This window comes from Juglans regia, chromosome 8 (assembly GCF_001411555.2).
Source record: "Juglans regia cultivar Chandler chromosome 8, Walnut 2.0, whole genome shotgun sequence".
NCBI lineage: Eukaryota > Viridiplantae > Streptophyta > Magnoliopsida > Fagales > Juglandaceae > Juglans > Juglans regia.
The window spans coordinates 28,349,809-28,362,138 of NC_049908.1; the positions used below are offsets into that span (position 1 = coordinate 28,349,809).

Below are 12,330 nucleotides of genomic sequence, written 5' to 3' on the forward strand. Positions count from 1 at the left end.
GTTGTCGCCGTTGCCATCACCGTTCTCCAACTTCAAGCTTCCAAGCCTCCATTCCACTGCCTCGTTTCAAGGTTATCTCTCGACTATCTCTATTTCGATTCTCTCTTCTTCTTTTTTCAATCACTCAAGTAGAACAAAAGATTTGAAGTTCTATTGGTATTTTTAGTTCAATTAGTCTTTAAGTTTCTGAATTTTGTGAGTTTTTTTCTCCTATTTGAATAGAATTTATTGTGACTTTAGTTGTTTGGCTCGTGAGGAAACAAAGAAAAAAATGAATATTGACGTTGAGTAAAGAAAATGAAATGGATTCCAATTGTTATTTTAGTTGTTTGGCTCATGAGAAAATGAAGAAAGAAACTAATTATGATGTTGAGTAAAAAAAAAATCTATTGCGGAATATAAACTCTTTTGCTGTGCAGGACAGATACATGTTGCTGAGCAAATGATTTTTGGACGGGAGGCTAATCTTGAAAAATACTATTGTGTTGAAAACAATGTTAGATCTTTAAATGATCTTTTTCCTGCATTTAGTCCATATTTAAAAGATCTTCAGAGCAGTACTATATAACATCCATTGTAGATGTGCAAAATGACTACTTCCAAACAGTAACTTCTCCCAAGATTATTTCTTTTGAATTATACTATCTACGTGAACTTTCAGCTTAAAATAAATAAATAAATAAAACCCAACCCGCACAATATGGATCAGACCGGGTCTAGATCCGGTTGGATGGCATCGGATTGCAGCCCTAGTCCAATGTGTACCTACCAAAACTTGACTCCAAAACATGTACTATAATAAAATTAAATGGGATCTAGAGTATCTATACTTTCTCAAATTTTTAACGAAAACTTTCTACAATTCGGAAAGAATTAAATATAACGTGTAGACTCCACTATATTTAAAGTTGGGGTCCATGTTGCTCACGAAGAACAGTTTAATACAGTGAAACAAACTCTCATGTTGTGTCTCTCCGAATTGTAGATATCATCTCGGATTGTCAAATCTATACTCCAAAGAATCCCGACTACTGTATCAATTCAATATGGGCGATATGAATCATAGAGCTTGAGCCAGGAAAATAAAACCAAACACAAGTACATTTCCTCTAGCTCTTTTCAGTTTTCTCACATACACACAGACACCCCATGCAGTTCAAATTATTGGTACAATAATCCAAATAAAGCCTCTGCACATCCCTAATGATGCAATCTGGGTTCACCATTACAACACTGGAAAAAGCCTCAGATCATTGGTACAACAACCAGATTGACTTTGAATTTTTAACATTTTAGCAAGCTATAATTACTTTTGAGTGACCATAAGGAACAAGATCCACAGTTTATCTTCCTCATGGTTGCTTACAACAAACAAACAAACAAACCCCATTAGAGAAAGTTCCATTACATATCAAACTGATACAGCTGCTGCAATACTTTAGCTCTAAACAAAGCATTACTTCATCAACCCCATCAAAATGAGGGACAGCTTCTCTTTTAAGCAGACAGAGAAGATATCCAACAATAAATACTTAGATAATTATAATCATAAAAAACCTAAATAGAAAGAAACAAAAAATCTGTACAGTTTTTCTTCAACCCCCAGCAGAGATATTTACCGGGAGGAAACTGGGTTTAAAGCTCTGGCGAGTCCGTTCATGGCTCCATAACCCTTTGAACTAAACCCCAAGCACCCAAGCAACCCTTGCTTGTAAGGCAAGAAAGTCTTCCTCCTCATTTCCTCAGCTTGGGCTCTATTAGCTGTGTAGTGCAACTCATGTGGCGACGGTGGCATGCGCCTCTTTCCGACCCCATTGGTGGGCTTTCCGGCCGGTTTCTTGGCCGAACCTCGTCCATTTCCCTTACTTTTCTCTGATTCTGAAACCGCAGTGACCGAGTTGGTAACCTTGTTGTCCTTATCTCTTGCAACGAGGCTTGGAAGCGTTTGGTTTCCAGGTTTTTTTTCTTTAATGGGAGAAAACGAAATCGAAGACCAGAACTTGTTGTTGCTTCTCCCTTCGCTTTTGCTTCTGAGAAAGTCTTTTAAGAAAACCCACCTCTTTGAGCTCCTCCCAGCCGAAGAAGATCTTGAAGACGAAGCAGAAACAGAAGGAGTGGTAGTCTCTGAGCACAACTCTTCAATCTTTTCCCTCTCATTTTCTTCTACTTCCAAACAAACATCCTTCTCTGCCAAGCTCGTGTTTTTCTCGATATCTTCGTTCTCCGTCCACTCATGTCCTGTGTTTCTCACCGGAGACATAGATCTGGTTCTTCTGCGCAGAGACTTATCGCGTAGTCTCAGATCTCTACCCCTCACGCCACGCTGATCCGCGTCATACTCATCCACTTCTGCTCCAAGATCCAGTAACGGAACTAAGACCTGAGGCTGCTCCAAGTGGGTGGAAAGTTTCATGGGGCGGATCTTCCCGTTCAAGAAAAGCTCGTCCGCAGAGCTCATAAACGGCCCTGTGCTACCCAACCCTCCCGAACCAAACCTCGCAGAGAACTCAAAGTCGTCCATTGTTGAAGAAGAATGAGGCTTTGTTGTATTCGATGATGTCAAAGTCAAGCTCATGAGTGCAAAGTGCATTGGGCTCGCAGGGGCACTGTAGAAGAAGCCGGAGACAGGGGCGCCACGGCCAGGGCTAGAGGGAGCACTGACATAAGGAGTAGAACAAGAGCTATCAATGTCTTCGAAACAGGGTTGGGTTTCGTCTGCGTTATAGCTGCTGGGGTTCGGAAGCTCTGGGTTTGAGGATTCGCCATTGTTGTTGTTGGGGTTCGGAGTTTCGAGGTCCATTGCGTCGTTAGTTTGTCAGCGTTTGCGAATGAGTGAATTGTATTTGTGCGAGGCAAAGCAAATGAAATGCACAGAGTGGGAGTGGGTGAGTGTAATTGCCCTTATTTTTGGGTTTTATTACGTCAATGCCAAGTTTCATTTTTTACTATTTGAAAGATTAATATGATTTGATATAATAAAAACTGATTTTTAAATTATAATTGATTTTTCACGTTGAAAAATGTCAATTATTATTTTTTAAAAGTAATGTTATATTTTATATTCTTATTTTATTTTTATTTTATTATATAAGATGTGACATATTTATCATTATTAATTGATAAAAAATTATCTAATAAAAAATGATCTAATAATAATAAATGTATCACATCTTACATAATAAGATAAAAATAAAATGATAATGTTATGTATAGAATTTTTTTTTTATAATATTTTTTTTAATGGTAAGTACATCTTATTTAGAATTACAGAAGTATTCCTTGCACATTTGTGTTGATGAGAAATACTTAATTTATAAAAAAATTATATAAAAATAAATTTATGAATAATTTATATTTAATATTTTACATTAAGTCATATTAATTTATAAATTTATTTTTATAAAATCTCTTTGCAGATCTAACACTTATCTATCTTCTTATATTAGTTATGTTATGTTTTAGTAGCGTTTTCTTTTTTTAAAAAATTAGCAATGTGTACCTTCTAGTTAGATCTTGAATATACAAAATATCTAGTTAAAAAAAGTGTATATATATATATATATATTTATACTAGGTGAATATATTTTAGATATTTTATTTCATTTCCAACGATATTTTAGTTTTGAAAAGATGAAACATATAATAATCTCCTCTTTAAAAAATGTTTACAAGTGCCCATTAAAAATAAACTTTTCAAGTAATATTAAGAACACCAAGCATATAATTAAGATAACACCTATTAGTTTATATTTATATCCTTACTATATGCCACAAAATTTAAGATTAAATATTCAAATGAAAAAAAAGTAATAACTCGGGTGATTACGTACATAACTTGAAGGTAAACGAATTTTAGATTATCCTCGTAAATGAAAACAAGTCTGATTTTGACACTTTCTGATTGCTTGGATCGAGAGAAACGTTAATCTAATTATTATATTTTTTTTAAATTTTTATATAAAATAAAATAAATTTTTTAAATTTTAAAATAAAAATAATATTAAAAAATAATATGTTGATAATATTTTATTAAATTTTCAATTACTTGCAGCTTAATTCATCAAGGGATGGAGTTTTTGAAAGTTTTCTTTTTAATTTGACTGTTAAAAAAAAATGTGCTTATTACATCTTCAGAAGATAATTATTTATTTTTAGAGATAATTCCTAGGGGTTGGCTCAAGTGGTAAAGGCCTTGAGCTTGGGGGTATGCTCCCCTCAGGTCCAAGGTTCAAATTTCCTTAGGTACAAACAATCTCTAGGGGTCACACTTCCTGGTGAAAAGTGAAAACTTTTTAAGGTGCGGTGTATGAGAACGGAATTTACTCTGTTGGAGTGGGTTTGAAGGACCCTGTCTCGGAGAGGTTTTCCGACATCAAAAAAATTATCTATTTTTAGAGATGAATCATACGAAATTTGAAGAAAAACTCTACTTTTCAAAATACACAAAAATGATAGACTGTGTTTGGATAATGACGTATTCTCAAGTATTTTATAAACAATAATGAGAAAAAAAAAATAATAATGATATAATATTTAATAGTAATAAAAGTTAAGTAAAAAAATAATTATAAAGTATTAAGAGAATACCAGTATCAAAACAATTTACTACAGATAAAAACTAATAAAAAGAGCAGAACATAAGTGGTGGTGAAGGACATATATGGGAAATAGACTGTTACAAGTCGTAGCCATTATAAGGGAAAATGTGACCTAAAAAGAATGAAAAGGAGTAGTGAGATTGAGACTTGAGAGAGGTGAACGGGGATTGATTGTATTTGTGGGGAAATGGAAAAGGGTCCCATTTTAGCCTTAAAAAAAATTCATAGCAGAACAGCAGGGGGCGGCACGTTCACCTTCCCCCAAGTTTGTAGGTCATGTTCCTCTCTGATGCCACCCCACCATTCTTCCCCTGGCTAATGCAGACCGACCATTTTCCAGTAGGACCCGCCTTGACTACAATTCCGACGTCGGTGTCTTCCACCTTTGTCCCAAGCAAAGGTAGAAAAATCTGAGTCGGAAGTTGTAGTGTTGTACAGCTTCTTTAATGTCATGCAAATTTCAAAGCTTGAATCTCTTTGCAATAATGGCACTGAAAAGATGTGTATCGTGCAAAAAAACCAGATAGAGAAAAGCCATTAAAATCTTGTGATGAAGTTTTGAATTCTTAGAGCATTTAATGGCATTTACAAGTTGTGTTGGGGGAAAAAAAACATTAAAAGCTATTTGCTATAAGTGTTTTTCTTTTGCTGCACTCCTTTACAAGAAAAAAACTCGAATCATAAATAAATTTTATAAAAATAATTCTACAAACTGATTTGATATTTCGTCAAATTGTAAAGTTATTTTTATTATATAAAATTATATCAATTTATAAAATTATAGTAATACTCGTCACTGTTTTTATTCCATTTCAGGAAAAGAAGAGAAAGGGGTTCTTATTCATAGTACCCAGTTTTGCAGAAGGGTTTACAAAGTGGTGAAAAGCCATTTCTGCCTGACTTTTACCTAAGGCCAAGGTACACCTTTGAAACACAGAGTCTTAGTTCTCTTCATAGGATCCTAAGTTTAGGGCAGCAGCAACGAGGCTGAGGGTCTGCATCCACACACCCTCTTCTCTAATTAACAATCAATCATCATAACAATAATCGGCTTGGTAAACTATTCATTCATCAAATATATATATACAGCATACTAATCTGCGGACTATGATAAAGAATTCAAGGGTCTCTTTTCAGTTTCCCTGCAACCAAGAAAGAAAGAATATTGGTGTTAGCCATACTGTCATAGGTAGGAAAGAGAATGCACCAGCCAATTAAAAATCATGTGCATTTTGTCCGAGCCCTATCACTGGAATTAAAAAAGCATTGAATTTGAGAGCAGACATCTGGCTCTTCTGGTTTTAGATTCTTAATTTCTTACCCAGAAATCAGTTAACTTGAAGCAATGTATATGTGCTTGGACTAAAAATGAGCAATTCTCTCTTGTATAATTAGTTTTATGAGATGAGTTAAGTTTATGAAATTCTTCATAGTATCAAAGCTTGTCACAAGACGAATGAGGATCCACACTACTTATCCTGTGACAAGAATAAAAAAAAATACTAATCTACACGTAAGGGAGTGTGTTGAGGAATAATCTCATATTATATGTGAATAAGGTCTTGGACATGTTTATAATGAATGAGCAATCATCTATTATAGAACTGATTTTATGAGATGAGTTAGATTCATAAAATTCTTCACAAAACACTTCCATACCTCAATCATTTACAAAAAAAAAAGGGGTTGAAAGTTCACTTTTTTTGGGAAGGAATTTGGGTTGAGATCCTTACCCAAGAACTCAGGTAATCTTAGGACTGTCTATGTCTTGGAACTGGTTCGGATGTGCTAATCACACTTGCAGCAAAATCTGCATTAGATAATCTCATATCTTGCTGTTTTCTTTTCTGGGTTTCTTTTTTGGATCTCCTCAGTAGTCAAGAATCTAGAAAGGGTGATGAAATTCATGGAATCACCAGAGAAAATAACTCATATAAAAATATCATGGTGGTAGAAAATGAGAAACTGTGGAGGAAATTACACGTGATATGTTCTTAGATATGTTTTTTTTTTTTCCCTATGCCCCATACCATGGCGCCATGTGAGGGGTGTTGACATTGAGCATTACAACTCCAATTGAAAATAAACAAACAAACACAACTACTTTCCCATCAGCAAGCCTGCAAAGTGAATGTTAAAACTAGCCTCGTTTATTGAAAAAAAGAAAAAGACAAAAACGAAAAGGAAAAAAAGGAGGATGAACTTTGCCATGTGGCTGTTAACAAATAACAAGTACATTGACCGACCTTTGCATAAAAAAAAAAAAAAAAAGTTCTGTTCAAGTGAATTATTTTTATAGCATTTCACTGATATGAGCCCGGCTCTTGTTCCGCCATTGTTGCGGATGACCATGTGGGCCTGGCTGACAGGAAACTGTAGGAACAGGTATCATTACCAGAAGGGAAGCCCTTGACCACCATAGATGACACTATAGCTTTAGGACACTGGGAAGTAAAAAGAATCCCATTTTTTACCTGCGAAGGCCAAATGTGGAAACTTGGTGCCAGTAGCCAATTTTCAAAGCTGCCGGCACCTTTATGGCTATAGCGGCAGTGGTTGTGGCCAACCACCTTTAACTCACCATATCTATAATCTCCCCACTTTCTATATTGCAACATCATTAACACTACTCTTACGATTGTGACCAAACCATAATAATAATTAAAGACTTACATTTTTATATCTTATTGATGAAGAATTAATTTGATTATGAGAGAATAATCGCCTTAACAACTTTACTTCCTACGTGTCTTTTCGATGGTTAGAGACACTCTATTGTTATAGGTGAGAACCTTTAACCCCTCAATACTATTTATAGAATTTTGACCATTAAGAAATCTAGAGATTTTGTGTCTCGCTATGATTAGATATATAATCACTTTAGAGTTAATCTTACTCCATTGTGACTCATCAATTAGGTGATACGTGTTGAGCTATTCTAAATCCTATCGAGATATGGATTGCATGCTAATGCAATATACCAAAAACCAATTCATTAACCAAAGAATCTAATATTCGCTCCTCTATCTTCACACCTTCTTCGAATGCTTCTATGTCAAAGTCGTTCCATCTCCCATGCAGAGTGCTCATGATGTCTTTGTCCACAAGCTCATCCAGCATCAAGATCTCCATGCTTTTCCATCCTACCAGGTTATGTCACCAAGTTAGCCCCTGATTTGCAGCTTCCATCAAGAATTTCAAATCCAGATATTCACTCACACAATCAAATAGAACCCTCCGCCCAAGCTTGAAATACTCTTCCATCTCTTTTTGATCCATTTCCCTTTCTCCAACAGATCAAAGAGATCTGGGGCCATAACCTTACTGGTCTGATCCAGTGCAGTATCTTACAACATCAACTCAGACTGTGTGTTGTGAGTGTATCGGAATTTTTTATAATGTGCTCATTCAAAGACTTTCCAAATTTTAGAGAGATATTGATACAATACGTGAATCGTAATGGTAGGCACACTCTATCTGTATTTAGGGCTGTAAAAATAAATTGGAAAACCATTTAGATTGGCTGAACTGTTTGGTCTGGTTCCGATTTCTAAAAACAAAAACTAATTTGAAATCGGTCTGATATCGGTTTTCACATTTTAAAAATCGGTTTGAACCGAGCCGAAAGGGTTTCTATATTTATACATTTTTTATTATATATAAAATATTTTTTATATAATTTTTTATATTATATATAAGTTTTGTATATTATATTATATATATTATATGTCAAATTGCTAATTAATATAAAATAAAATTTTAATCTTATTATTCATGTCTATTAATCTTATAACATAAAATTGATGTGACATGAAATTTTAATCTTAAACATGAACATTAATATTAAATTATTAATATAAACTTACTCTTGACATATATCAAGAATAAATACATTTTTGGCATAATAAATTATAATATATATTCTTTTTGTAAATATATTTTTACACATTTGGCCATATAAAAGGTCTAGAATTGATATAATCTATAGTTAAATTCAATAATACTATAGTACTAGTATATGTTAATTATTATAAAATAATGTACTTATACTATAATATAAATAGACTAATAGTTTAGTATATGTAAACATGTATCATATTATTACTAATATAAATAATTCGTAAAACCAAAAAAATCTAAAGTTTCAGTTTCTATGGTGAATTGATCCGATATCAGTTATTAAATTTTCAAAATCGATATATACTTGTTCGGTTCTAAAAAATGTTCAAAACCAAACCGAAAAGAACCGATTATACCTCTATCTATATTTGAATTGTAGAAAATATGTAGGTTAAAAAATCATAGAGGATCTGTCTGAATTATAGTTGATCTTTATCTCTATGCAAGTTAGATATGAAAAGTACTGGATCAGGTGTAGTAACCAAGTGGAGAACTTCCAAACTTCGCACCAAAAAGGCTACATTTATTAAAACAAAAACAAAAAATATGTTAACGAACACCCCCTTTTTTTAAGACACCTTTGATCATATGGCTCCTTATTGCAGTCAATTATAATATGATTATTCTATCTTGTTATGATTTGTCTTTCTGCATGAAAATGATTATTTATAACTTATTTTTCTTATGATAAAGAAAGCGTAGCCACAGTTAGTATTCAACCATTTTTTATAACCAATGAAGCTAGCACTGATTTGAAAACTCCTAGCATTCATGCATTAAACATGATTGTATTTAGATATTGAGTTGACCTCAAATGATCTAAATTAATCTGTGAATAATAATATTTCGTGAATCTCATTGAGATATGTTTGAATATAAATAAGTTGAGATATATATTTAAATGTATAAAATAGGTTGAAATGAATTTAACTTTTTATGAAAAGTTGATAAATTAGCGGGTCGAAACATAACCCTAAACCTTTTTCTTGAATCCCACTATGAACGTATTTCCATGATCTTTGGATATCGAAACAAAAGATCAATACATTAAAGAAAATTATATATTATTCATCATTCTTTTCATGCGTAATATTAAATTATTAGAAATCTAGTTAAAAAAATTTATAAGGATGAATGTTAACAAAGCAAATTAAGCAGTGAGAGCATAACATGCAATGGGTATTGGTGATCTGGCTGTTAAAAAAGAAGAGCACAGTAAGCTAGAGAAAAAACTTCTCATATATATATATATATATATATGTACGTAACGAATTACAAAGATTCTTGCATGGGAAATTAAATACAGAAACTCTCTCTCTCTCTCTCTTTCTCTCGCTCTTCTATTTTTTTCTTATTTTTGCAGTCTTTTTTTTATCATAACCGACTTACCATGACGATGCACTTTTTCTTGAGCCAATGGAAGCCTTTCTTGAGAGAAATCTTGATCTTCCCTTCAGCGCTATAAAGCTTATATTTAGCAACTCTCCTTCTTCTCTTCATCTCAGGATCATTCCACCATTTCTTGGATGATGATGAGGTCTTTGTGCTCCTGAAAGCTCGGTGTTTTGTCGGAGAACATGAAGAAGGATCCAACGAAGGGCGGCGGCGAGACCGACCCACGGAGTTCTGACCTACATTCAGGCCAACTCCATAGGAGCTGTACCGCAGCCCCTCCATCCCTTCGATCTCCTCCAAGCAAGTTTCTTCCTTTGCCACACACCACACATCCTTTTTATGAAGGGAGGGTGTTTTTCTGTTGGGGGATGGAGCGGAAGGACTTGAGACAGGGTCCCAGATTTTTGGGGGAATTTATTGGTCGGTATTCTTTCTCCAATATTTTTGGTTATGCCCAAAAATGTATTATTCGTTTACTCTTTATCCTATCACAAAATACCACGTGTTCATCATATTTTGAAAAATTACTCAAATTATAAATTAGCTTGAGGTGTGGCATAACCTGTCTACTAATAGTTTCACAGGTATATAACGGTCCGAGCAATGTGTCCAATTTTAAATGAATATCAACATAAATAATAAAACCAGTCACAAAAATTATGGTACAAACTATAACTCCACCCCCCAAAAAAAAAAAAAAATCTTTTCTTTTATGAATTAGATTGTAACGTTACAATCCAACTTTCGGTTGTCTCCTATCCAGGGTTGAGCAGAAATTCAAAAATCTTATTCTGTTTTGTCAGTCGGAGTCGAATATTTTTTTTTTTAATTTTTCAGTCAGAGTCGGAGGTATCACTGGACACTTGGACTCCAATCCGACTCCAACTTTGCCCTCCAACTCCGACTCCAACTCTAAATCCAACTCTGATATTGTACATATGTTATAAAAATATGTATTTATCTATATATTTATCATATATACTAGTATAGTTATACAATTATATAACTAGAACTTATATAGTTAAATTCAATAATATACTAGTATGAGCTAATTATTATAAAATAACATAATTATACTATAATATAAATAAACTAATGATAGTTTAGTATATGTAAATATTGTAGTATTACTACCAAGCATAATCAAGTATAGAAATAAATTAAACAGTAGTATTTAAATAAGTCTAGTACAATAAATTAATAACACATATCCTAATTTACTAAAGTATAATAACATGTAATTAGACACTAAAAAGTCTAGTATATAATTAAGTTAGAAATAAGTTAAACATTAGTATAATAACATGTAATACTAATGTATATTAACATGTAATTAGACACTATAGTATAAGTCTAGTATAAAAATAAGTTAGATATTAGCATAGAAGTAAATTAGCAGTAAATGATTTAGTTTTAGTTTTAGTTTTAAATTTTTTGGAAAAATAAAAAATTTGAAAGGCCACAAAATTCTTTTTTAAAATTGGCTAAATATGAAGCTAAAAAACAATCCAAAACTAAAAGCCCAAATCTGACTCTGCAAGTCGGTGTCAGAGTCGGATCGGAGCCTACACAAGTTAGAATCGAAGTAGGAGTCGGAGCTCACCCCTACTCCTATCCTTTTATTGTAAAAAACAAAAATTAAGTTTCAATAGGGTATGTTTCTTGACTATAGATAAAGCATTTGTCAAGTAGGCTTTACATTGGATTCTTTTTTATTGTTATTATTTGTAAAGAACAGAGTACCGACTAATTAAGAGGTTCACAAGCTCTCAATAAAGAATTTCTCATAAGTGCACATAAGGTAACTCAAGGAGAAATTTCCCTCGGTCCTATGACTTTTAGAAATTATTAGCACCCAAAGACTCGAATTTTAAACCTAAAGAGAGCATATCACCGAGACTCTTATCACTTGAGTCAACCATTAGGAGTTAAAAGGCTTTATGTTATTCCCAAAATGCATCAAAGAAATGTTGAAATAATGATATTAATGTTCCAAATAGGCTAATACTAGTCTAAACTCTAAGGTCTAGAGGGTTTAAAAAAGGTATTATCCTTGCTGCCCTGTGCTGTGATATAGATAAACTTCCTGAATCGCCTTAAATTCGCTGGGTTATATTCTCTTTGTTTATTACTTTTCTTGGGTACACTGCTAACTTTAAAAGAGAGAAAACCTGAAAGTAGGATCTAATCTTTGGACAAGTAAAGGGATACTGCCTTGAGACTGACATTTAAGTACCCCTAATACCCTCATTCTCATTATAAATTACCGTTTTCTTTCTGAATTTCATAATTAGTGCTTATATAAATAATTTTCTCGTGACAATATGAGAGTACTTCATCATCCATACTCCACATTCCGTACCTATCAAACTCAAACAGTGTCAAGCAGTGCGAATATCGCCGCATCCTCTAAAACAAATATAGTCAAACAGAATCA

The 12,330-nt window shown here is 33.3% G+C and overlaps 1 protein-coding gene across 1 annotated transcript; it reads right to left on the reverse strand.

Moving 5' to 3' along the window:
* Nucleotides 1-1,253: 1,253 nt before the first annotated feature.
* On the reverse strand, nt 1,254-2,829 carry LOC108987711. Its single transcript, XM_018960687.2, has one exon. The coding sequence runs from the start codon at nt 2,798-2,800 to the stop codon at nt 1,616-1,618; it is 1,185 nt and encodes a 394-aa protein (XP_018816232.1). The 5' UTR covers nt 2,801-2,829; the 3' UTR covers nt 1,254-1,615.
* Nucleotides 2,830-12,330: the final 9,501 nt, after the last annotated feature.

Excerpts from the sequence above, each read along its gene's own strand:
- LOC108987711 (XM_018960687.2), bottom strand. The coding sequence starts at position 2,800 with ATGGACCTCGAAACTCCGAACCCCAACAACAACAATGGCGAATCCTCA.